Here is a 27,609-nt window from a genome sequence, read left to right on the forward strand (position 1 = left end):
CACACACACACACACACACACACACACACACACAACCCCATGACTCTGCAGACCTTTTATGTCCGTGACAACTGTGTAGACTGGAGCGCTCCAGTTGCTCCAATACCCGACTCCGTCCAGCCTCTTACAGCGCAACTGAACAGCATACACTGCACATAGGTCAGCCACAGGAAGGCTTGTCGACCTTGAATTTGCATCAAATACCTCATACATCTGTAAGATAAGCCAAAGCATTCATTACTAACACATGGAGGTAGAGGCCTCTGAAGTGCATTTAGTTGAGTCTGATTCCCAAACTGAGAGAGCAGTAGCTTTGTCTTTTCTGGATGTATTGAATACCCGTATTGGGTTTGGCTTGTGAGCGCCAAGCCGCGGGAAGGGCTATCATCTTACTATGTTCTTGTTAAATGCTAAGATTTTAGACTGGAATTGCCACCTACATTCCCAATCACTCAGTTATTATGTCTTTGCCGTGAAAATAAAACAAAATAAAAAAAAATCAATGCTCTGTTTACTAAGACTTTTTATCTACAGGTTGGATTGGGTCTCTGTTGTACAGAATCCTTGATACTCTCTTTCATCAAATGGTTACGTTCATTTCCATTTAAGTTACTGATTTAATTGACAAAATTTGAGTTTCTGATAATTTCAAGTCTGCAGGCTGCCACTGGAAATCTGAAGTGGTTAGCCTTCACAGGCACTCTTGTCAATATGGGTATGATTGTGACTGGTTGATAAAAGCAGCTTCTAAAATGTGTCTCGTGGAATATTACTATGACAGAATATTACTATATTAGAAGAAGAGGAGTTCCTTGGTCAAATGAGTATTAAAAAAAACAGGAAGAAATAGTCACAGATGTTTTTATAAAAATGAGATCTCACCGGACCTTTATTAGGTGATGCACTGTGTCTGAACACTGGAATATACCACAATTCAGGGTTTCCTACATATACTAGTCTCTTGATCTTTTCTCAAGGAACACTTTGCAAAATAATGGATTGCAGCCCATTTTATTCCTTAAACAGGTTTATACCAAATACATTAATAAAAATTGCTACAGAATACAAAGAAACTATTTTTATGCCAAAACGATTAGTATCGTACAGTAAAATAACAACATTTAAGAAATAGCGTTCAGTGGAGCAAGCTAAAGAAATTTCTAGGTAGAAAGTACCTTCCATTGTTCTTCTTTTTCATTTAATCTGTAGCGAATCTGAAACTGCAGACTATTCTCTGGAAAGATTGGCTTTTCCCAAGATATTTTCAATAGTCCAGTGTTCACAGTAATTTCTGCTTTCACTTTGGATGGGGGCAGTGGTTTCACTGGAAATTTAAAAATGAACAAAAGTGTTATGCAACAGTAATTTATATGAAGATAGAGCAGAAGAATCAATGCATAGATTGCTTGTTAAGCAAGTTAATAGGAAGAGCTGGGCTGTTTCTACTATAGGGAAACCTGAGTTCTCTCTTGAAAATGTATTTTTCTCTCTGTCTTCTCTCATGTCTCTAAATTTCTTTTGATTACAAACTATTTTTACTTCACTTAGAAAAAAAAGAGCTGATGAGAAATTAAGTCATCGGCCCTCATGCAAAAGGGACCACACTTGAAATCTCTCAAGAGCAAACCGTTTTGATTTAGACTTGGAATTTAAAGCCAAAATAAAACAAAAAACTATTCCCCCACACACACATAGACTACAAAAACTCCCTACTCCCTTCCCCAGCAACTGCCCGCACACACACACCAAGAACAAAAATTACCATCAAGCATTTTTCAAACCCTTTCTTCTTCCCGAGGCATTTCTAGGTTAAGTTTAGAGACAAACTTGCAGAGTGAAGCGTTGGTTTTTTTCATCATGGGCTTTTAAAGGACAGCAACAAAGAACTGCACCAGAAAGACGAGCTTTACACATATAAAGTAAAAAACTATAGGAAGACAACATATTTGGGGACCAAAAGTTCTAAAGCCCAAATACAACAGTGTATCTCTGAAGTTCTGATTCATCAACAAGGACCTAAACCTTCCTTTGGAAGGCAGTTTTTCTCGTTTCTTCAATTTTCACACACAAAAGATGTTTTACACCAACCAGTTATTAACATACATTTCATTGTGTAAACAGCCAATGAAGAAACAATGAATATTTGAGAAACCCTACGACATTAAATCTGATTTTACTTGCCTGGATCATATGGCTGTTACTAATCATTTCCACTAAAGCCTAATGGACAGAACAGGTATTTCTGAAGTATAATAATTTATAAGGGATGTTCCATCTGGCATGACTATAAAATAGTTAGCTGGGGGACAGTTAGCAAGCAGTTCAGTTTACTAGGATTTCTATAACTGGCCCAACTGGTAAGATGTGTAAGAGGTGAATCCAGCATTTGAATCTACAAGTTGCAATTTCTACAGTTTTCTAGAATTCAGTAGGTACTACAAATCTGATTTAAGTTCCTTATTTTAGTACCAAAGTACTTATTTTAGTACTTACTTCAAAGGTTGAGTATAAGAATTTCAAATATTCAGTTGTAGAACCAACCTCATGCCATATGTGTCACATATTACATATATGTATATATATATATCACTTGGGTTGGAGTGGTAGCACAGCGGGTAGGGCATTTGCCTTGCATCCGGCCAACCCGAGTTCGATTCCTCCGCCTCTCTTGGAGAGCCCGGCAAGCTACCTAGAGTATCTCACCCGCACGGCAAAGCCTGGCAAGCTACCCGTGACGTGTTTGATATGACAAACACAGTAACAACAAGTCTCACAATGTTACTGGGCCCACTCGAGCAAATCGATGAACAATGGGAGGACAATGCTACAGTGATATATATATCGCTTGTATCACTTGTTGTCCCATTGTTCATCGATTTGCTCGAGCAGGCACCAATAATGTCTCCATTTGTCCCAGCCCTGAGATTTTAGCAGTCTCTCCTTACTCGTCCTTCCCAACGCTGCTGTACTGGGGGCTCTTTCAGAGACAGGGGAATGAGACCCGTTATTGTTACTGTTCTTGGCATATCGAATATGTCACAGGTAGCTTGCGAGGCTCTGCAGTGCAGGACAGATTAAATTAAATACTTAATTGCATTTAAATATATATTGCATTAAATTAAATACAACATATATATTGCATAACACTGCATATATATATATTGCATATCCGTGCATATTTATGGGTTGAACGGTAGCAAAGTTCTTTGCCCTTCTAAGATATTTAATGCCAGAGAAATACCATTTAGGGCATTGTCAGTATGAATGGGAACAAACTAAACTATTGGGAGTGGGAGTGATCAACTAATTTGAACAATACATTGGAAAAAGGTTTTTGCATAATAGAAATTTATCTTATGGTTAGAAAAAGATGTGTACTACAGACAGAACTTGCTTTGTACAGCTAAGTAATGGTTTGGTTTTGTTTTTCACAAACTGAAGTCTTTTGTTTCTTAATGTCCCAAAAATCAGCACTCTGTTTCTTTTGCCACTTAAAGAAAACTGGAGAAATTGAAAATGTTCTGTGTTTACAAGATAAATGGGATTTCTCTGCCCAGAGAAGAGGTCAAAGCATCTACAGTGGAAAAGATCAGAAATTCTGTCCTCACTTCCCCTGCATCAACCCCTGGTTACCTTTCAAAGCCTTCAGCCCCATGGCCAAGCATCCTGCATGTGGCCAACTCACGGCAGCCAAGAGCCAAAACAAGCAATTATTTCCCACGACAACTGAACCAAAGCTACACAGCGGGTCAAGCATCTGTTGTCTAAATGGTACAAAAGCCAAGTGGAAGGTTGCAGCTGGGTTGAGCGAGTCTCAGGGTACCCTTTTTTTTTTGTTTTTTGTGTCACACCCAGTGATGCATAGGGGTTACTCCTGGCTCTTCACTAAGGAATTACTCCTGGCGGTGCTCAGGGGACCTTATAGGATGCTGGCAATTGAACCCAGGTTGGCTGTGTGCAAGGCCAATGTCCTACTTGCTGTGCTATCACTCCAGTCCCATCTGGGTGCCCTTCTTCCCTTACCATGTGTTCACTTAGTCTCTCTGCCATGTGCTGGCAATTTGCATGATTTTTCAGAAGTTCTATTATCTATGTAAGAGTTATCAAGCTTTCACCTCCCTGTACTTCTGGATACCTTGGTAGTCATATCCACACCCCCAAAGCTTCCACCCATTTGAAAAGCTACTTCAGCCTTACCATCCTGATAAAAATACCCAATGTCCTGAACAATCATCACGACCTCTTGGCACCTGTATTGTAAACCATAATACATAAAATGAAAAGGAGAGAGAGAGAGAGAGAGAGAGAGAGAGAGAGAGAGCGCAAGAATGAAAGTGCCTCCCATAGAGAGGCTGGGTGTTGTCGGTGGGGGTTTGGGGGATGGTGGTGGGGAAACGGGGGACATTGATAGTGGGAAATGTACACTGTTGGAGGGATGGGTGCTGGATCATTGGTGACTAAAACCCAATTATGAATATCTTTGTAATGCTCTATCTCACGGACATACAATTAAAATTTTTTTAAAGTAATGTGGAGTTCATGCCCAATTCAGTAAGTTTAATCAATGGCTGAATAAATAGCAGTACTCCTACATTAAAAAAAGACTTATCAATAGGTTCGAGTGATAGGTGATCTGTGGTCCTTACTGCTAAGTGATGTTACTATCGTCCTTGCTTTGGGGTGTCTACACCAGATGGTGAATTTGATCTATAAACGTCGTTTGTGTTCTGACTGCTCTAGTGCCCAACTGTTCAAATCTCTCTCCCTCTCCTCAGTCCTCCTTATTCTGAGACACAAAATTCGTGAAATAAGAACAGATGCTAATCCTCACTCTAACTGTTCTAGTGAAAGGAAGAGTCATGTGTCTCTCACTTTAAATCAAGAAATCAGGCTGGGTGAGGATGTCACAGCTAAAGCAGGAACCAAAAATGCGAATTCTTGTGCCGATTAGTCAAATCATGAATGCAAAGAAAAAGGTCTTGAAGAAAATGAAAAGTATTCTTCGGGGAGCATACAAATGATAAGAAAATCAAAAACAGATTTACTGCTGACATGGAGTAAGTTTTGGTTGCCCAGATACAAGATCAACCTAACCACAACATTCTCTAAAGCCAAAGACTTATCTATTGTAAGTGTCTCGTTTTTTTTTTTCAACTTTATGATGACTGAGAAAGGTTAGGAAACTGTAGAAGAAAAGTTTGGAGTCAGCAGAGGTTTTTTTGGTTATTTTTTTTAATGAGGCGGAGGGGTACTGTCTATATTATCAAAGTGCCATGCTATACAAGTAGAAGCAGTAAGTGCTGATAGAAAAGTCAGAGCATTCCCCAGAATTTCTAGCAAAGATCACTGGTGAAGGTCCTAGACGCAACAATAGACTTTCAAAGTAGGCAAACAATCTACTATTGGACCAAGAATCCATCTAGGACTTTCCTGGTTATAGAAGTCAGTATCAGTATCAAAGTTTCAAAAGAAAGCTTGACTCTCTTGTCAAGGGTTAATGATGCTGGTGACTTCAAGTTAAAGCCAATGCTTATTAATATTCTATTATTCCTAAGATCTTAAATAATTATGCAAAAGTTATTATGCCTGTGCTCTATGAATGGAAGCACAAAGTCTTTAATAATATGGCTTTCTTTAAGCTATACTATAAGCCTACTATTGTTCACAAAATAAAAGGGGGATCCATTTCAAAATACTACTACTCATAGACAAGGTACATGGTACCCCAGAACTCGGATGAAGAAATACAAAGAAATCAATGTTGCCATGCCTACCAACACAACTTCCATTCTGCATCCCAAAGATCAAGGAGTCTTTTAGCGTTTCAAGTCTTATTTCAAAGAAAACTGAAGACCTTTTGAAGGGGATTCACCATTCCGGCTGCCACTAAGAACCTTTGTAACTTGGAGTTTGAGAATGGCCCATAGAAAAGCTCTCTTAAGCTCTCTGCTTAAGGCAGAGAGTTGAAATCCTGATGCCACCAACAGGCATCAAACATGGCTTTTTAGGAGCTCTGGTGGCAAAACAAAGCAGTCAATTCCTGGCACACTGCAGCCAGGTGTGTGCAAGCATCAGAGCTGATGTGCCTCAACCTTTGTGAGCACTGCAACTAAAACTGCGTGAGTCCCAAAACTAGGTAAGCGATCCCCTTAAACCAGGAAGTGCACACGCACTGCAGCTCAAGTTTTCAAGCGCAGGCCAGTATGTCTACAAACACTGCAACTAAAAGTGTGTGATGTTCATGTAGCACCACAGCCAAGAGTGTGCAGTTCCCTGTCACTACAACAGAAGTGGAGATGAAAAGAGAATGGGAAAAATCAGAAAGTCAAAGAACATTTGTGGTTCAACAGAGGAAACAGTCCCATTAGCAGGAGTTTAGAAGGACTCACTTCCAACCTTCATGGATAACTCTGGGAGGTTCAATTCTTGGTGGAGTAAGATACTGCAGGTGTGGTGGAAAAGGTAAGGGAGTGAGAATACAAGTGGTGATTCTAAGTGTTCAATCTCAAGATAAGATTGACAAGTGGGAATCTGCTTCTTGTGGATCAGCAAAGAAAGCAATTTCTGTGTCTCAAAGAAAAGTCCCTGCCTTAGAGGCAGGCTGGTTGGGTGTATGTACTGACAAAAGGAAAAGATGTATTTAATAACTTACTGAAACCTGTAATAATCCAATTGTATTTGGGGAGAGACTTCCCCAACAGGATAGTATATAGCACTGAAAGACATTCTTTTACATATCAGCTGCACAATAACATATGCATCATTTCTCAAATATTTCACGGCAATACTGGAGAGCTATAAAATTTTTCCAGTGCTCTCAATATTTTGAAATACAAATACTTATTTAAGAGAGTGTTTAAAACGTCATGATGAGTGTTGTCATCCTTGTCTATTATTTTCTTTTCTCTTCTTCACTTCATTTTAGGTAGTCTTCATTTTTCTGGTCCCTGAACAGCCTTATAAATTAAAGTCTTGGGTTATGACTAGGCAGAAAAGTCATCAGAGAATTCAAATTAAACTTCTAGATTAAAAACATAAATGTTTATATAAATACTCTGAAAAAAAAACCTCAAAGTAGTGATGGGAGCCAGAGCAATAACGCAACGAGCAAGGCACTTGCCTTGCATGTGGCTGACCCAGATTCAATCCCCAACACCCCATAAGGTCCCCGGAGTCCACCAGGAGTGGTTTCTGAAGGCAAAGTCAGAAGTAAGTGCTGAACATAACCAGAAGTGGCACGAAAATAAAACAAACAAATGAGCTTCATAGTAGTGCATCACTTAAAATAGTAGTACTAATTTTGGTTCTCAGTGTTTAATATAATTCTTGAATAGTAATTTGAAAATATGTCTATTGCCCTGCTCCGCAAATGAAAGTCCTATCTAGTATCTTGTATTTAAGGAAGACAAAAACTATAGAATTTTATTCATGTATGAAAAATTTAAAAAAGCACAAACAAAACCTTAGATTCTGAGAACAGAATGAATGGAGTTGCCATAGGCACAAAGGAGCAAGAGGGCAAAAATAAAAAATTAGGAGCATGAAATGTATAGTGGTGGATGAAAACTAGACTCCTGGTGTCCATCATAATTAATATATTAATATACACAGATGCTAAATAATTAATTAATATTAATTAATTAATATTAATTGATTAATATACCCAATACATAATTAATTAATTAATATACACAGATGCTAAAATATAAAACTCTCTACTGAAGAGCCGCACTGTCCATTTGCTCAATTTCACTGATTTCCTCAAGTGGGCATCAGTAATGTCTCCATTGTGAGACTTGTTGCTACTGTTCTTAGCATATCAAATACACCACAAGGAGCTTGCCAGGCTCTGCCATGTGGGCGGGATATTCTCGGTAGCTTGCCGGGGTCTCTGAGAGGGATGGAGGAATCGAACCCAGGTCAGCAGCGTGCAAGGCAAATGCCCAACCCGCTGTGCTATCGCTCCAGAGTATATAATGTAACAAACTAACATTACTAAAAAATTGCTAGATATTTAAAATAAAACAAAAATTAAAAATGGGGACATCAGTGAAGGAAAGTAAACACTGGTAAAGGGGTTACTGCTTGTATCTTGTACCTCTCAAACTCAATCATGGATAAATTTTTAACTTTGCCATTCATGGTGACTTAATGAATTATTCTTTAAAAATAATAGAACTGTCTATGGTTGACTGTCTTGCCAACTCCTCCTCGGAAACAGGAAAGAAAATTCAATCTAGTGTGAACATATAGTGGCAAAATGCATTACCTGAATCAAACTGAATTCAAATTTTTGGATAAAAATGAAGACATACAGCTCAGTTGGACATACCCACATAATTAGGAATGAAACACGCTGGTGGAGAATCAAGTGAACCTAAAGGATGATTGATCCTAATCCACATTGTATAGCCAGATAGTAGAAAGATTGGCTGAAATACACATTCATAAACACCATCTCCCTGCAAAAGGCAATCTTTGGATTCAGACTTGGGGTGAATGGATGGTTCTTCAGGACAGTAAAGTCTCCTCCTAAAAAGATAGAAGAACAGGCAATTAATACACAAAATTGGGAAAGCAATATGACATTTAAGAATTTAATTTTATTGTTTATTTTGTTTATTTATTTTGCTTTTTTGGGTCACACCCAGCGATGCTCGGGGGTTATTCCTGGCTCTGCACTCAGAAATTACTCCTAGCGGTGCTCAGGCGACCATATGTGATGACAAGGATCTAACGAACCCAGTTCGGCTGCAGGCAAGGTCTGCCCACACTGGCCCTAATTAAAGGTAAAGGCCCTCCCGTTGATCGTCGATTTGCTCGAGCGGGCCCAGTAACGTCTCCATTGGAGACTTTGTTGTTACTGTGTCTGGCATATCGAATACTCTCGGTAGCTTGCCGGGCTCTCCGAGAGGGGTGGAGGAATCGAACTCGGGTCGGCCATGTTGGCCGCTTGTAAGGCGAACGCCCTACCCGCTGTGCTATCGCTCCAGCCCCTAATTATATTGTTTAAAAGAGACAGTTTCGGAAGCGTACAGAGAGCTTACTGGACTGGGGCTGATGGTTTGCATGCAGGTGGCCCTGGATCCCTGGCACCATGTATGGTTCCCAAGAAACACCAGGAGTGATCTTGCCCATCCCAGCATCAAGTCAGAGTAATTCCAAGCACCACTGGGTTTAGCCCCCAAACCATATTAATTCATTAAATGAAGAGACAGCTTTATTCCATCTAAACAGGAGTCATCTTGTTAGAAAAGCACCTTTTAATTCCCAGCTATATCACAGTCTTGCCACAATACAGGCCTTTATCAAATATTCATTAGCGGGGCTGGAGCAGTAGCACAGCCGGTAGGGTGTTTGTCTTGCACGGCCAACCCAGGTTCGATTCCCAGCATCCCATATGGTCCCCTGAGCACTGCCAGGGGTAATTCCTGAGCGCAGAGCCAGGAGTAACCCCTGTACACTGCCGGGTGTGATCCAAAAAGCAAAAAAAAAAAAAAAAATATTCATTAGCTGTTAAGAGACAGAAATGAAATAAACTTCATTGTCCTAACAAGGTGATTAACAGTTCAATTTAAGAAATCTACAATACTCTAAAAGTTAAGTTCAGTTATGCCTGTAGCACTGTAGCACTATCCTCTCGTTGTTCATCGATTTGCTCGAGCAGGCCCAGTAACGTCTCCATTGTGAGACTTGTTGTTACGGTGTTTGGCATATTGAATACATCACGGGGAGTTTGCCAGGCTTTGCCGCGCAAGCGAGATACTCTCAGTAGCTTGCTGGGCTCTCCGAGAGGGGCGGAGGAATCGAACCTGGCTCAGCCAAGACATGCCTCATGCAAGGCAAATGCCCTACTACCGTGCTATTGCTCCAGCCCCAATTATGCTTACGCAAGCAAAATAGAATATTGATACAATATTTAAGGGTTTTATGATGTCTTTTTTAAAATCACACTTGGCAGTGCTTGGACTACTTCCTGCTCTGCACTTGGGGGGTGGCCCCTCAGCTCAGAGGACCAGGCAATTCCAAGGATCAAAGCTGGGCCTTCCCATGAGTGAGGGGCACGCACTCCGACTGTTAGGCTATCTCTCGAGCCCATGTTACAATTTTTAAAGGATAGAGCAAAAGTGTATGTAAAAGGGGCATTTCCGAAATGGGAAGGAAGATGCATTCCGTGCATTTTAACAGAGATTAAATGTTATGGCAAATTACTAACAGTAAACATAACTGACTGCGAATGTTTAATGTCCTAATATTTTCTATTTTAAAGCAATATAGTTTTTAAAGCCATTTATTTCTATATGAATCACAGTCAAGTATTTCACTCATTTTCTCTAGCTAACACTCCATCTTAATACATATGTAGCATTTCTCCTCTCCTTTAAAAATTTTTTTAACCAATACTTGCTCTGAAAATTGCCTAGAAATGACTAACGTAGTAGACTAAATGACTCAATGTAAATGACTAAAGTCATTTTTACACATGTAAAAAAAGTAGGCACATTTTTTCATAGGGAAGGAAGGATGCAAAGAAATTAAAAATTCTGTTCTTCTACTTCTCATTTTCCATTTTTGGTGACACCTTTTTTTCCTATTTCCTCAAACTTACAGCTCTCTCTCTCTCTCTCTCTCTCTCTCTATAGAGAGAGAGAGAGAGAGAGAGAGAGAGAGAATGAGTGAATTCGTGGTGGTGATGAGTGGAAGGAAGTGAGAATGAGTGATGAGCTAAAAGCAGCACGACCTTGTTTAGAAGCATGGCTACAGACCAGTTTGAATCCAAAGGGAACATCAGTAGCATAACACCCGCAGTAGCCATTCACTGAGTGTCTACCAAAGAAATGGTAACACCTTAATTGTGAGTATCACTTGTATCACTTGTCATCCCATTGCTCATGGACTTTCTTGAGCGGGTGCTAGTAATGTCTCCATACTGTCCCTGTCACTAGCACGCGACAGTAATTATTAGTATATGGAATATGTCATTAATTCTTCAGGGGTGGGGGCGCTGGTGGCTGCAGGATGGGGCGGGGGTTGGGGACCAGTCTAGGCAGTGCTGAGGGAACCATATGTGAACTGGGGTCGGTTACATGCAAGGCAAGTACCTTAACTTTCATATTATCTCTCTGGTGTTAAGTAATGCTTTAAGATGGGCTATAAATCCTTGATTTCCTCCATTTTACAGAAGAGAACATTGAAATCAGAGAGGATAAAACCTTGCTCAAATATATGTAAGGAGTTTAATGGTCCTAGAAATGTTAGTAAGAAAATTGAGACACAGTGTTGATACTGTAGTGATCCACCACCACGTCTGTATGTGAAAATGTCATGAAAAGAAAGTATCAATTATAAAAAAAAAGGCATACTAAGAACTTTTTACTGGCTTGAAAATGAGCATATGAAGTTATTTGGAAGAAACTATTTTTCCCATGTGAGAAATGCATAACAAAACAAAATAAGCCCCCATTTTTTTCTAACACTGCATAAGAATAGACTGGGAGCATTAGAAAAAGAATTTGGGTCTCAGTACTTGAGGAAGATAACTTGTTTGTCAAGTACAAAATTTAGATTTTTAAGAATAAATAAACACATATGATATATGTTGAAAGTCCCCAATGCTAATACGAATTGAGATAGTGTTTAAGAGAAGCACACATACTTGTAAATTACTGTGGAATATTATAAAAATAAAAATTTATCTGTCTTTTCTTAGTCAAAAAGATTATTATTTAGATAAAACTCAGTAGAAAAAATTAGATAAAACTCTAGAAAAATAATGCCTTGAATTCTAAAACAGGAGAAGCACAAATAAATATTTTTTGGTTGTTTTTTGGGGGGTTGGAAGTTACACCCAGAAACACTTAGGGATCACTCCTTTCTCTGTACTCAGAAATCATTCCTGGAGGTGGTCAGAGGACCATATTAGGGATCAAACTCAGGTCCACTGAGTGCAAGGCAACTACCTTACTGCTGACTATGACTCCGACTCCAGATTAACCTATTTCTAAAGTCATCCATATTATCTCTTACAATCTTGGTGTACCACTAACTTTTCCCCAAACATTATTTTTAAGCAAATGATAGTAGGCATCTGTAATCTTCAGTATCCTTTTAAGTCAAATTAAGATGTACAGAAATTATTTTTCTCAAATTTTATTGACTAGTCAAAAGCAATTGTAGTAAATTTATCAGAAAAAATAATTTATCAAAAACAAATTGAAATGAAAACAAATTAAGAATTTTTACCTCAAGGATGAATTTCCTTTCAAGAAAATCAAATTTATTGAATTCTACTATGTATATTCTAACTCCTTCCAGGAAGAAAGTCTTTTGGACTACTCATGACAATATATCTACAACAAAATTCTTCATCATATTTCAAAAAATTAAACAGCCAAAATTATACATACCTATGATACCTCAACTCTAAAGTACTTCCCACGAGTGATTCCATTTCATTGGCTGACCATCTGCAAGTCATTTTGGCTAAGTATCCATCCGTTTCACATGATATACTGATATTAACATCTATTTAAAATACAGAAAAAGTATTAATATGAAGAAAAAACACCAAAGATGCTTATTCAAAATAAATTTGCTTGACATTTCCAACAGGACTTTTCTACAGGGTCCCAAAATAGACATATATCTTGTGGAACAAAATAAAGAAAAAATCTCAGCATTTCTTACCAATCACGTGTAATTCAGCATAGCGATGATGGCATTCTTGCTCGTTGCAACAGTATACAGCATCGTAGGTAAACGTCCCTCGAGGTATGGTTGCATTGACATTGGGAAAAGTTACTTCGCTCACATGGTCATTGACCACATGGTACTGGCTTTGAGGAATTTTCTCAGCTAAATTTAGCCACCAAACAATCTCTTTTGAGGAAACCATCTTACCCTCATTTTTGTACATGCAGTGAAAAGAGACATTAGACCCAACACTTGTCAGAATTTTAGGTGGAAAGTATACGACATCTGTAAGGAGGAAGGAAAAGTGGAATATCAGAGGAAGACAGAAAACATCACGAAGGCAATTTATACCAAGTAAAGAGGATTCACATTGCATTGAGAATTACTCAGCCAACTGTAAAAAATGCTCGAAAGATCATCCAAATGTAATTGTATATCTGTGTCATTAGTGTCCTGTCTGTGAATAACATGAGTTTTCATAATGTCTTCAGTATTTCTAAACACAGAGATGTACTCAATACAAATATGTAACTGTCAATTGCTAGTTTGCAGGCAAGGAATTAATATAAATAAAGTAAAACCTAATTCCACAATGATTTTTTTTATCAGACTGCTTCCACAACTAGGAATAAGCATGAACCAAAAAAATTAAACACACAAAAGTACCCTAACACAGCAAGATAACCACAAACCAAAGGCAATGGGGTGGGAGGTATGATCCACATAACCTGAGTTGGAGAATGTGTGTGTGTGTGGGGGGGGGGGGGTGAAGGTTTAGAGGGAGGTAGTTTAGAATTCTTGGGGAAGGAAGGTGGGCACGTTCGTGATGGGTGTGCTGCTGGAATTCTGTGCGTGAGGAATTTGTAATAGTATTGTAAACCACAGAACCTCAATCAAAAAAAGTTTTAAATAAAAAATATATGAAAATGTAAGTGCTTCATGCTTGGGACGTAATTCCCTTCAAGTAAATATTCCTCATGTTACTGTGAATATGATATGTATTTATTGGAGTTTTAGGACTCAGTGAAGCTTTCATACTATTATTCTACAAAAGAAAATAAATCATTGCTAAAGTATTAAAAAATAGTCACAATACTGTGGAGCAGCTAAATGCTAAAAACATTACCTTAAGAAGAAAACACAAGTTATAAAAACCTTATCATTCACAAAGTTTACATTAAACACATAGGGTTGACATTTACATAAAGCAAATGTTATAATTTTCAAATACATAAATACATTTTATTCTCAAATGAGACATTTAATTTGTAAGACAAAAAAGAATGATTTTCTTTACATGATAAAGTAGTAATAATACTTCTGCAAGATTTATATTAATTAGCTTTATGAAAAGAGGAAATTTTATTCACAAATTAGTGAATTCCTCTGAAGAAAAACTAAGTCTGTACATTTAGACAAATTTATTTGAAAATAATTACTATAGTCCTATGAAATACATTTTTGAACTCTTGGGGAGTACAACCTAATTTTTAAAGGAAAAAATATTTCTCTATCCTATCATAAGAGCTGTCAAGTGTGAAACAGAATAACCTAGCACCTGTTTTTCCTCTTTCTAGAGAGCGATTAATAAAGATTAATAAAGAATGCAATTAATAAAGAAATGATAACAATCAGCATTCCTTATGCGGTCTTCAATATATGGTATGATCTCTTTGCAACAGTCTTAAACTTCATAAGTTCTGCAAAGATTTTAAGTTGTCTCCTAAAGGACCAACATCTCCGGAGAATCTCATTTGAGAAATGAAAACAGCTCATTTCAAAAAGAATTAAAAAAAAAAGAATTCAAAATTCCTTGATGAAGTATAATTTATACTTCACTAATAGCACGAGATAGGTACAACTTTAATATATCAAAGGTAAAAAAGCTCTGAAGTTTTTGATAATAATTAGCAATGCTTTTGTTTGTCCTTTAAATTTATTTTAATTGCAGTAACATTGACTTAACTGTTATCATATGTCCCAAGTAAACTCTGTTAAGACAAATAAAGAACAAGTATTTAAAAATGATAAAACAGATATGCTCCTTCCAAAAAAAAAAATCAATGCCTCAATTCTGCAGAATGTTTTTCTCTGCTGGCTGCCGTTCATTGTAACACACAGCAGAAAACAATAGAGGAAAATTTAATAATCAGTGCTTAGATTTCAGAGAGGAAGATTCTGATCATTTTACACAAAGAAGAGGAAGTTCCTAGCACTGGAGAAGTCCACTTCACGGCTGTAATTGTTTCCATGTGGTAGATGACTGAGAAAGAAATCCAGTAACACTAAACCTAGAAATCATAAACACTGAAACCTCATTTAGTGGGAGTATCTGAGGTCATGAAGTAGTCCTCGGAAAACATTCCAGTTTACTGGCTTTGAGTGTCAGCTGTTGGTAACCTCGAAAGTTTGCCTGAGTAATGCAAGATGAACAGATTCCTTTATTAGTAATGAAGCAGAAACCGCAGGATTCATGTCCAGCTCTGCTACTTTCCTAAGTCACTCACCCAAACTATTTCACAAGGTTACAATCAGGATACAGAGTATATATGTAAAACATTCAGAACAGTGCCTGAAATACAAGAAGTACCCTCTCCACTGCTATTTAATCAAGAACTGCTAAAATGATGTCCTTCTATGTTCACTACAACAAAAGCCAGAATCTGGAAACAACCCGAGTGCCCGAACACACGAATGGATAAAGAAAATATGGTACGCCTACAGAATGGAATACTACACAACTGCTTGCTAGGAAAATGAAGTCATGAAATTTGCCTACAAATGGATGAATATGAAGAGTATCATGCTGAATGAAATGAGTCCGAAAAGAGACAGATATAGAATGACTGCATTCATTTATGGTATATATAAAAAAAATAGTATAAGACTAATATACAAGGCTAAAGAAAACAGGGACCAGGAGGAATGGTGAATGGTTGGAATCTAACACAAGTGGCGGTGGGCAGGGGGGCGGCAGTGGGGTGGAGGGTAGGTTAGACAGAAAAGGTACTAGTATGGCAAGAATAGCTGGAAATGATCGTGTTGGGTAAGAACTGAGTATTTAAAGTAGGTAAAGGAATATATATATACACGATAACCTTTCAGTATCTGTATTGCAAACCACAATGCCCAAAAGGGAGAGAAAGAGCCATACAGGTACGCTGGGGGGGGGGGGGGAGGGGGGTAACTGGAGGTGGGTGGGAGAGAAACTGGGTATACTGGTGCTGGGAACTGTAAACTGGTAGCGGTATGGGTGTTGGAACACTGTATGACTGAAACCCAACCATGAACAGCTCTGTAATGGGCTATCGCACGGTGATTCGATAAATTTTTAAAAAAATATTTAATAAAGAATTTGAGATGAAGTAAGCGCTGAACCCGCAATCCAGTCAAGAAGTCCAGCCTGTAAGTTCTACTCCAGCAAGACAATTAGTTCCTCGACAGCCTGGTCCTGGCGCCTGTGCAGCAGTGAGCAACTCTGGCCTTCCTGGTGTGGCAGTAAGAACTGTGCCAAGTTAGTGGGGCCAGGTGTGCTAATCTCCTTCAGGCACGCGCGCTCTAGGGCCGGGTGCCAATCTCGGGAATGGTGTAGGGCAAGGCCGAGTTAGGAAGCAAGCCCAGTGCCCAGAGCAGAGTGCTGAAGCTCAGTGTATCCTGGCACTAAACAAGGAAGTTGCTGGACTGGACCAACATTCTGGAATTCCATGTGCGAGAGCTTAGAGAACCTGATTCAGCTACTTAATGGTTGGCAGCCAAGATCCTCTGTCTGGTGCTCAGAAGACCCTGGCCTTAGCCTTGTACGTGGCCGACATGGCCGACTCGAGTTCGATTCCTCAGTCCCTCTCGGAGAGCCCAGCAAGCTAATGAGAGTATCTCGCCCGCATGGCAAAGCCTGGCAAGCTCTCCATGACGTATTTGATATGCCAAACACAGTAACAAGTCTCACAATGGAGATGTTACTGGGCCCGCTCGAGCAAATTGATGAACAATGGGAGGACAGTGGACAGTGGGCAATGAATCACCGTGAGATAGTTACAGATTTACACCTCTGTGTTAGGCACATTCCCTCTTATTATCTCTCTCTTCCAGGGTGTTATGGTTTGCAGTACAGGTACTAAGTGGCCTTCATGTTTGGTCCTACTTTCAGCATGCTTCTCCCTTTTTCTAATGGAGATGAAGTCAGGGCCACCCACTTTATGACTAGAAGAATATAGTTCGGGGGCTAGAACTATAGTACAGCGGGTAGGGTGTTTGCCTTGTAGATGGCCGACCTGGATTTGATTCCCAGCATCCCATATGGTCAACCAAGAACTGCCAGGAGTAATTCCTGAGTGCAAAGCCAGGAGTAACCCCTGTGCATCATCAGATGGACGCAAAAAGCCAAATATATATATATGTGTGTGTATGTATGTATAATATATATATATTTCAGGGGAACCCTGCAGATAAGACATTTCAGAGTGAATAAAGTCCTATCTGAGAAACTCACTTTTTACTCTCTGAGTGAAGATGCCGTGCTTTGTGTTTGGGGAAATCTCCACGTCTCTCAACAAAGGGGAAGCATTGGAGGGTCACCCTATAGTTCTCTAGACTTGTTTGCTGCTAAGACACTTCTCCCTGTATATGTTACTGAATAGATTTTTCTTTCCCTAATCTGTTCTATGTTGTTTTGATTGCTTGGTCAGCTCAAGAATCCAGAGGTGTGGGGGCTTGAGAATCCAGAGGCATGGGGACTTCTCCAGCGGTGCACCCACAAATATGTAACTTAAATATTTTCAAACTTAAAATATCTATGATTCTGGGTTGGAGAGCTAGGGCAGCAGGCAGGGCACTTGCCTTGCAGGCAGCCAAATGAGTTCAAGTTCCCTCTCACAGGTAAGAACCTTAAGGACATACTTTGAAATCGAATGTGATGAATTCACTCCTCTCTACATATCTTATCACTGGCTATTAAGCTCTATTAATCAAAGATATATAATTAGAAGTAGAAGATTAGCTTTCCTTGGGGAAAAAAACTCACAAAAGCTCTCTGTCATCTCCTGTTACATACAATGGGACACTCCATGATTGTTTAAAGAACAGAGACAGGAAGTCCTATATAGTCTCCAAATCTATTTCACATGACCCCAAACTTTTCCAGGGATAATTACTTTTCCTGGTGTTTAGCACTTTGTCAAGTTCTTCTCTCAATTTTGGTTTACCAAGCTGGGCAATCTCCTACTCCTATAGACTCAGAGATTTAAAAGACTGAGTAGATTTTAAAATCTACCAAGTTGGTTACTAGATTAGTCAACATTGATAGTTGACTAAAAGCTCAGGAGCATAAGTCACTGTACTAAGCATTCATTCTGTCCTTCATTTCATTTTATCCATATAAAAACATCACTACTTTACAGTTAAGAAAAATAAGGCATAAAAAGTTAATTTTCCCAGTAAGTGATGGATGGTGGGGCAGGAGCAATAGCACAGCGGGTAAGGCATTTGCCTTGCACGCAGGCGACCCGGGTTCGATTCCCAGCATTCCATATGGTTCCCTGAGTACCGCCAGGAGTGGTTCCGGAGTGCAAAGCCAGGAGTAACCCCTGAACATTGCCAGGTGACACCCCCCTCCAAAAAAATAAACAAGTGATGGAGTAGGATTTCTATACCCTGTCTATAGCAAATATCAATGCTTTTAAACCATTAATAAGACTTACTTTCTGGCTAATCAATGCTTCTTCAATTGTAAATATAGGTGCTGGAGAGAGATTACAGTGGGTGGGACACTTGCCTTGCACACAGCAGACCCACACATCCCCCAGTGTCCCCTGAGCCCTACCAGGAGTGAATCCCAAGTACAGAGTCAGGAGTAAGCCCTAAGAACTGCCAGGTTTGGCCTCCAAACAAACCAAAAAAAAAAAAAAACTAAATTGTTTTAATAAATAAACTTGTTGAGTTAAGTGTGTTGAATTTCCACTTAGGATTTTACGCGGTCCTTGTATTTTCCAAATACCATCAACCTGGGAGAGTCTATGTAGGAGAACCAGTCAAAGGCACAGGAGATGTCTTCCTTGGCTACCCTGGTGTGACAATGAAGGAGGTTGTGAATAAACTTCTGATTTTTCCTTATGTTAAGAACTTTAAGGACCAGAAAGATAGTTCGATGAGCTGCGTGCATGTTTTTTCATGTAGGAGGCCCAGGCTTGATCCCCAGCACTGTATGGTCCCTGTTCACAAAAGTGATATAAAATATAAACAATTTAAAAATATGTACACAGAGAGAGGAAGAGAAGGAGGGAGGGAGGGAGGGAGGAAGGGAAGGAGGGAGAGAGAGAAAGAACAAAGAAGGGGCAACAAGCTGAGAAAAGGTTTTGCAAAGGCATTGCACGTGTCGCTTGTAGGAGGCCTGGGTTTGATCCCAAGCACTGCACAGTCCCCAGGCATCACTGGTAGTGACCCCTGAGAGCACGGACCCAGGAGCCGACCCATCTCCTACCATCCCTGGGTGTGGCCCAAAACAAAAAGGGGGGGAGACAAAATGAGAACTATCAGAAGCAAATATCAAGCATGAAGAAAATTATCTTACTACCTTAGTCATACTACATTTACTAAAATGAACTTTAACACCTGGAACTTATGTTAAGTGTCTCTGTGTCTTTGACATAAGAAAACACTGATACAAGTAATATACTGAACTTGTCAACCTAGAACTCCAAATTTAACTTGATCAAGCTCTTCAAACAAGTTTTCATGAGCTCTACTGTTTCTGAGAAATCTTTCAAAAATTGAAATTTTTAAAATACAAATTATTAGTACCACAACAGTGCGTCTGAATAATTATCCCCAAAGCTATTTGATCAATGTCATTTCCCTCTTAGTAGAAACCCATTACAACCTACCTGGTGTGGTATAGGTTAGCGGGGTGCTCCACTCACTCCACACCCCTGGGCTGTCCAGCTTCTTGCACCTGACCTGCACCTCATATAAACACCCAGGGAACACGCTGTCCAACACCAAAGATGTAGCTGCGACAATTTCGTCAGCCTGTCAAAGATTATTTAGAAACATCAGAGCATCAAGTCACTGTGCAGCCTTGGCCAAAAACAAACCACGCAAAGGTCTCAATACACTTCAATAAAGAATTAAAATCTCATAGAGTGGTTGGCTGGCAGCAATGGAATCAAACAAGAAATCAATGTCCAACAAACGTTTACCCATGAAGCAATAAATAAGTTAAGTAGTCTGGAATTCCAGATCCAAATCACAATAAGCTTAAGCAGATTTTTAACTGAAGGAGAATGAAGATGGAGTTTCAAGACTCCAGGTATAAAGCTGAAGCAGGTGAGAGGTTTGGAGTCAATGCACTCACTCACATTGAGTGAGCAGAGGATAGAAACATATGCCAGGTGGCCAGAAAACTGAATATTTTATTAGAGCAACCATCCCAGGAGGACATGAATAGTCATAAAGAACCTGACCCTACTGATAACTATAACAAGTCAAAAGAGACAGTTTGACTAACGGGAAGAAAAACAGCTGAAAGACTTAACTGCACCACTAGCTAAGAGTTGTTTCATACGTCACTTCAGTTTTCCAACAGTACAGCCCAGAGTCATTGAACTCTTTGCTCAAACAGTTAAGTTTGGATTTTCAATAGCCAAACTCCTTGACTTGCATGATAGAGAGTAAACATTCAGCGTGTGGCAAGCAAAGGTAGAGCAGCCCTATGTGAAACCCTACCCTGTCCATAAGGTGGAAAACTTCAGAAGCCCAAACAAGTCTTTATTCTGCTTTTCTTTTTTCAGACATGACATTAAAGATTCCCACCTTGCTCTCGATGGAGCATAGGTCTTCCAAAACATTAGCTCAGATCTATACAGAAAGGTTCAACTCTCAGTTATATGAAAGTTTTATCAAGTGCCCAAAGTCATGACCTGGCACTTTAAGAGTGCCTTCTCAGTCCTTGGGAGCCTGTCACAAGTGTGTGGGGACAAAGAGCAGTTAGGACAGAGAAGGGACCAGTAGGGACAGTAACAGAAATTGATCACTCTGGACAAGAACTGAGTGTTGAAAGTAGGTAAGGGATATACATGATAACCTTCTAGTAGCTTTATTACAGAACATAATGCGAGAGAGAGAGAGAGAGAGAAAGAGAGAGAAGTACCTGCCATAGAGGCAGGTAAGAGGTCATGGGTGGTGGGAAATGAACATGTTTAAAGGGACTGATGTTGGAGACTCTGATTAAAACCCAATCAGGAACAACTTTATAACTGTGTATCTCACTATGATTCAATTAAACAGAAAGTCCCCCTTCCCCTCCCTTCACCTTTTTCACCTGCCCCATCCCTCCTCTGATTCATCTACCATTTCCCAGACCCCACTCTCATCCATCATTATCTTCTCTCCATCACTATCTGTACTCAGGAATTATTCCTGATGGTGCTCCATTTCTTTCTTTCTTTTTTTTTTTGCTTTTCTTGGGTCACACCTGGCGATGCACCTGGCTGTGCACTCAAGAATGACTCCTGGCGGTGCCCGGGGGACCATAGGGGATGCTGGGAATCGAACCTGGGTCGGCCGCGTGCAAGGCAAACGCCCTACCCGCTGTGCTAACACTCCAGCCCCGGTGCTCCATTTCTTAATGAAAGCCAAAAGCATGGTATTTAATAACTGACCTGTCTAGATGGAGCATTCACATTCACTATGCCAGAGACATTTTCTATGGCATGTGGAGGGGAGCTCACCTTTACCTGCTTCCCGACTATTCACCGACTCACTGAAATATACTCACTTTCCTTAGACCTTCTGTAGAATTCTCTGAATAGTTCACTTGATACAAAAGTTGAAATGGTACCGATGCTGGGCTGGACCAAGAAATCCTTAAATTGCCAGTGTCTGTAAATGCCATATGCAAACCCACCGGAGGATCGGGCTTCACTTTAGTGCAAAAAAAAAAAAAAGTTAAGACTTTTAAGTCAAGAAATATTCACCATAGTCATATGATCAAGTCAAATGTAATTTGAGCACCTCTTGTTCCTCTAACCACTTCAAAGGTGACCTTATTAAAGGCTAATCACAGAACCAAGATTTTAGGTTAAGTACCTGTACCAATCTATATATTTTCACTTCCTTATTTTTGGCAAAAAGAACGAATCAGTGCAGAATGAAGTTGCTCTAATAAATGTAAATTTCTGCAATAAAAAGACTGCTTTTAAAAAAAAAAGCCTGCTTAACTGGAATTTACCAACTAAGAAACTCCCACTCTTATGGGTAATAAGGAGGGAAAGCATTTTGTAGAGTCTACTAAGAAAATACGTGTAGACTTTTTGTTTTGTTTTTAGGCCACACCTGGCAATGCTCAGGACTTACTCCTGACTTTGCACTCAGGAAATTACTCCTGGTGGTTCTGAGGGACCATATGGGATGCTAGGGATCGAACCCAGGTCAGCCGCATGCAAGGCAAACACCCAATCCACTGTAGTATTTATTGCTCTGGCCCCAAATACATGTAGTTTTGCATGCCAAAATCCAGACAGATATACATCAAATTAATGAAAATAAACAATATTTTGAAATTTTATTTATTTTGAAATGCACCTGGAGCGATAGCACAGCGGGTAGGGCGTTCGCCTTACAAGCGGCCAACATGGCCGACCCGAGTTCGATTCCTTCGCCCCTCTCGGAGAGCCTGGCAAGCTACCGAGAGTATTGGATATGCCAGACACAGTAACAACAAAGTCTCCAATGGAGACGTTACTGGGCCCGCTCGAGCAAATCGACGATCAACGGGAGGGCCTTTACCTTACCTTTACCTTTGAAATGCACCAATACAGATAGACCTACTCAAATAATACAAGCATGCAAATTTTACATGCAAAAAAAAAAAAGCCCTGTCTTGTCACCAGAAGTGGAGATGAAATTTTGTAGGTAATAAATACAGTGTTTAACTTGGTAACCGATTTCTGAGTTCATATGACTATGAACTACTATGTGTATGCATGTGTTTATATTAATATGTGTATGTATTTTAAACACAGAACAGAATATTGACATTATTTGTAAATAAAACAATAGGAACATCTTACAATAAAAGGACTGATTGAATTAACAAGATTTCCTCCCTATTAAAGGAAGCCTATTTAGTTATTAAAAATCAAGGAGAACAAGTGTTGAATACTGAACAATATTGTTCAATATTGTTAGCTTCTAAATTTTATTAATCATGTACACTTCAAATCCTGAAATCCTGAAAAAATCGAGATAATGTATAAACATTTATTAGGTAAAGGTAAAGGTAAAGGCCCTCCCGTTGATCGTCGATTTGCTCGAGCGGGCCCAGTAACGTCTCCATTGGAGACTTTGTTGTTACTGTGTCTGGCATATTGAATACTCTCGGTAGCTTGCCGGGCTCTCCGAGAGGGGCGGAGGAATCGAACTCGGGTCGGCCATATTGGCCGCTTGTAAGGCAAACGCCCTACCCGCTGTGCTATCGCTCCAGCCCATAAACATTTATTAGAAGTGAGAAAATGCTAAAATGGAAGAAAATAGATGAGTCAGTTTTATTTTATATGCGTTTCTATTTTCAACATGTTTTCAATTAACAGGAATTACTCATGGATATAGAAGAAACAATGAACTGAAACATTTTCTGATTTTTATCTTTTTTGGGTGGGGCACTGTTTGAGCCATACCCAGAAGTGCTCAAGGAGTACTTCCGCCTCTGTGTTCAGGGATCAATCCTGGTGGGCTTGGAGTACTGAGGATTGAACCTGAGTCAGTCACATGCAAGGCAAATGCCCTATCCAATGTACTATCTCTCTGGCTCCCTGATTTTCATCTTTAAGAAACTGAATGATGGGGCTGGAGAGATACCCTCTGTAGAGGGTAAAGTGACTGACACCCAAGATATCTGTCAGACACTCTTCCCTGCTCATATATGCTTCCTTGATATTTCACGGGTTACTAATAACCATCTCAGCAAGGCATGCACATATCTGTAACTGCCCCAAACTTTAAATCTCAGTATCTGGATTTATCCTGAAAGTGCTCCATGGGGTTCCATTCTCCCTCAAAGCAGGACTGGTCAATGCAGGACAAGCTTGTAAAAGTCTATATGTTTATGTGCCTGATGCTTAAGTCAGTGTCGTCTTTATCAGAACTTACCAACTGTTTGGGGCTGAACTGACATTAGCGGTGACTGAAAAGTCACCCCGCCAGACCTGATTTTCAAATACATAAGAAGAGTGTCGTTGAGCTTGGCTGCTGGCAGAGGGATGCGGCATTCACAACCCTCCTGGCTGCTGACGCTGCATTCAACTCCATGAAAACTGCCTTTCTGGGAACTGAGCGGGACCTCGTCTTGCGCTTCCGGCCTATTCAGGAAAAAAGAGCAAAGGTTAATATGGATGCAAAAGTACTAGAAGGATTTGAATGCAGGACACAAGATACACATTTCGGCTATTGTGAACAACTGACTTCCAGAACTTTTGGAAGATAGGAGAGAGAGAGAGCGCGCATGAAAGGGAGAAAGAGAGTCAGAGAAAATCAGAGAGAGAGAGAGATACAGAAAGGGACGGAGAGAGACAGAGAGACAGTGAATCAGAGAAACAAAGAGAGTAAATCAATATTGCAGGTTGAAAAGGGAGAAAACTGTGATCCTAAAAACTTATACTCGATATTTCTCTTTCAGATGCAGAGGGCATACCAAAACAAAGAATTCATCATGATCCAACCTCATGACAGAAATTGTTTAAAGAAGTCCTGTAGGCAACAAAGAAAATGAGAGCAGAGAGAAGTTGGATTCTACACAACGAAATAAAATTTAACTAAAAGGGTCTGTACAAATTTATTATTCAAAGAATTAAAAATAGCCATGTAGTGTGGGGTTTATAACATGGATAACATCACCTCCCACCAATCCTGGGAAAGAGAAGGGGAGACAGGACTGTAAGCAGGTGTGGTGTTAGTATACTGCATATGAATGGGGCAATATAACTGGGAGGTATATTATCAGTTAAAATATAAGGGCTGGAGCGTTAGCACAGCAGGTAGGGTGTTTGCCTTGCCAGAAGTGCTCAAGGAGTCAAACCCAGTACTACTTCTCCCCAAAACACACACACACAAATGTTCTTTGCATTCTATTATGTGTTAAACAGGTATCTACCATATGATTTACACTTTATAAACCTGGGCTTTCATCCTAGGTAAAGGAAAACTTATGTCCTTGCAAGACTTATACGCAAGCAATTATTGGGGCTTATAAGAAGCTGCTTTAACAACTGGAAAGCAACTCTCTATCAGCAGGTAAATGGGTACACAGGCCCGCAAGATAGCATGCACTCCATGCCTCCTACCTTACAGCCCAACCAAGCTGGGCTTTTCAAAGAACTTTTTACTTGCAGTAGGGCATTTGCCTTGCACACGGCTGGCCCGACCGACCTGGGTTCAATTCCTCTGCCCCTCTCAGAGAGCCCAGCAAGCTACCAAGAGTATCTCGCCCACACGGCAAAGCCTGGCAAGCCACCCATGACGTATTCGATATGCCAAACACAGCAACAACAAGTCTCACAATGGAGACATTACTGGGCCCGCTCAAGCAACTCCATGAACAATGGGAGGACAGTACTACAGTTCTACTTTTTCTAGTATCTAGTATCAGCTTCTCCGCTCCAGCAAATCGATGAACAATGGGAGGACAGTGCTACAGTGCTATCTGTTTCCATGACTTCCTGTATTTATTACAACACAAAATTTCCAATTGTTCTCTCGTGTTCTGTCTTGGCTGTCAGCCTTCTGTGGAAAGGGCTGAGTCTGAGCCAGTTTCTATTATTACACACCCAGTGTCCTAAGAGAAGAATACCTCCTTCCTACAAGTAAGAGAAACTGTCTAAAAAGCAGTTTCAAAAAGAAGCACCCACTCCTTCAGGTTCTCTGACAAACATTAATACCTGAACGCAAATAATGTTCTTCTGGGAGAGTCATATTTCTAGGGCTCTCAGTCCCGTCTGGACATTCGATTTTTTTCCTTTAAATGTGTGATTATTTACACATGAAAGTATTTGAGATGTTTCTCTTGTGAATTCCCTAATGTTCATAAAATGGGATTGTGATTTAAAATTTTACTACCACTTCAGACTTTCTCTTCAATGGAGGTCTAGCCAGTTAATAATTCAAACTGGTCTTTTTTATACTTGCCCAGCTCTTCCTCCTCGTAAAAATCTTAGTTTGAGTTATTTGGGGAAACAGCTATGGGATGCTGGGAATCGAACTCAGGTCGGCAGACGCCCAACCCGCTGTGCTATTGCTCCAGCCCCCAAGCTCTTCTCTCTTAACCTCAAAACCACATCAACCTTCTACACTGTTTCCCACACTGGGGCTGAAACTACAAATTTCCTGGATTCTCTTTTATGTTTTTAAATTTTTGTTAAGGTTGGGATTCACGTTAACTGTTGATGATGATTTCGTGCATGCATTATTCCAACACCACACCCATCACTAGGGTACCCATGTCCCTTTACTAAAGGCCCCTCCAATTTTAACACCCCTGCTCCCAGGTAACTCAGTTCTGTAGACCAACTTTCTATTTCTGTTGCCTTTCACTACTTGTTACTCCCATACTGTGTATCTAAGTCCCACACAAGAGAGAGAAATCATCTATTCCTTTCCTACTAATAATAGACTTTTCTCAATAAGAATCCCTCTTGTTCCATCCGTGTAGCAGCATAGTACATGATTTTGTACTTTGTTACATCTCTGTAGTATTCCATTGTGGATACAGAACATAAATTTTTGATCCATTCATCTGTAGTTGGGCATTTGGGATTGTTTCCATACCTTGGTGACTGTACACTGCAATAAACATGGGTATGCATATATCTTTAAGAATTCATATTTTGAGGCCAGAGTGATAGTGCAGTGGGTAGGGCGTTTTCCTTGCATATATCCAACCCTAGTTGGTTCTCCAGCATTCCATATGTACCCCAAGCTAGCCAGGTGTAATTCCTGAGTATAGAGCCTAGAGTGACCCCCAAGCACTACCATATAGGGCCAAAAAAATTAAAATTTAATGTTGTTGAGTTTGGAGGGTGAATGTGAAAAAGTGGTATTGCTGGTCATATAAGAATTCTATTCTTTCTTTAGGCAGAGAGATGTACGTATTACTTTCCATAAAGGTTGAACATTTCCACCAACAGTGAATGAAACCTCCTGGATTCATACTAAATTCTACCTACAGCAGGGAGTGCTAAAAGGAGACTATCAGGCTAATGGAGGGAAAGGAATTTTGGATCCATCCTGTGTTTTGCTTTCCATTCTTGGAAGTATCACCCCAGCAAAGTTCTTCTCTGGAGTACCTGAAGTAAGTTCCTCTGACCAGCATTTCTTCCCACCTACATTTTCAGATCCAAATACAGCAACAAGCCTCCTTAAAGTCCACACTCCCCTCAGAATATATGCCCATTCGTATCTGCAGTGTCTTGTTACCGAAACAACTGGAGGTAAAGAAGAAAACCTACTGAAGAAGAAAGTGGCACTTAAAAATGTATAATATGGGTGCCGGAGCAATAGTACAGCGGGTGGGGCATTTGCCTTGCACGCAGCTGACCCAGGTTCAATCCCCGGCATCCCATATGGTCCTGCAGCACCGCCAGGAGTAATTCCTGAGTACAGAGCCAGGAATAACCCCTGAGCATTGCTGGGTGTGACCCAAAAAGAAAAAACAAAAAACATAAAATGTATAATATGTATACATTTTTAAATGCCACTTATAAATGGGCACATAATATGTACGTGTGAATATATATGTATATATATATGTTCTCGGAAATGTATATAAATCTACTTAAAAACATAGGGACAGGAGAGTTTTATAATCCACTTCTGTATACGGACACTCTTGCTTTAAAAAGCAATGTGTCACTGAAATGTCCACATTCATTT

The 27,609-nt window shown here is 39.9% G+C and overlaps 1 protein-coding gene and 1 long non-coding RNA gene across 7 annotated transcripts in view; one reads left to right on the plus strand and one right to left on the minus strand.

Annotated features, from left to right (window-relative positions):
* LOC130031119 (uncharacterized) overlaps positions 1–27,609 on the plus strand; it is a 50,714-nt gene that overhangs the window by 19,929 nt on the left and 3,176 nt on the right. Inside the window, exons 2-4 of the long non-coding RNA XR_008793606.1 lie at positions 24,362–24,505; positions 24,876–24,975; positions 26,812–27,028. This is a non-coding gene — a long non-coding RNA (uncharacterized LOC130031119). The remainder of the gene's footprint in view (positions 1–24,361; positions 24,506–24,875; positions 24,976–26,811; positions 27,029–27,609) is intronic.
* The window catches only part of LEPR (leptin receptor), a 90,906-nt gene that overhangs the window by 19,243 nt on the left and 44,054 nt on the right, over positions 1–27,609 (minus strand). For all 6 annotated transcript variants that reach the window (XM_056122388.1, XM_056122384.1, XM_056122385.1 and 3 more), the window contains 8 exons: positions 23,836–24,044; positions 21,464–21,609; positions 19,572–19,716; positions 12,688–12,978; positions 12,408–12,525; positions 8,333–8,532; positions 1,176–1,324; positions 54–213 (listed from right to left, as the gene is read on the minus strand). In XM_056122388.1, the coding sequence (XP_055978363.1) occupies positions 54–213; positions 1,176–1,324; positions 8,333–8,532; positions 12,408–12,525; positions 12,688–12,978; positions 19,572–19,716; positions 21,464–21,609; positions 23,836–24,044 (1,418 nt within the window). The remainder of the gene's footprint in view (positions 1–53; positions 214–1,175; positions 1,325–8,332; positions 8,533–12,407; positions 12,526–12,687; positions 12,979–19,571; positions 19,717–21,463; positions 21,610–23,835; positions 24,045–27,609) is intronic.

The sequence above is a fragment of the Sorex fumeus genome, unplaced genomic scaffold (genome assembly GCF_029834395.1).
Source record: "Sorex fumeus unplaced genomic scaffold, SorFum_2.1 ptg000045l, whole genome shotgun sequence".
Classification (NCBI taxonomy): Eukaryota; Metazoa; Chordata; class Mammalia; order Eulipotyphla; family Soricidae; genus Sorex; species Sorex fumeus.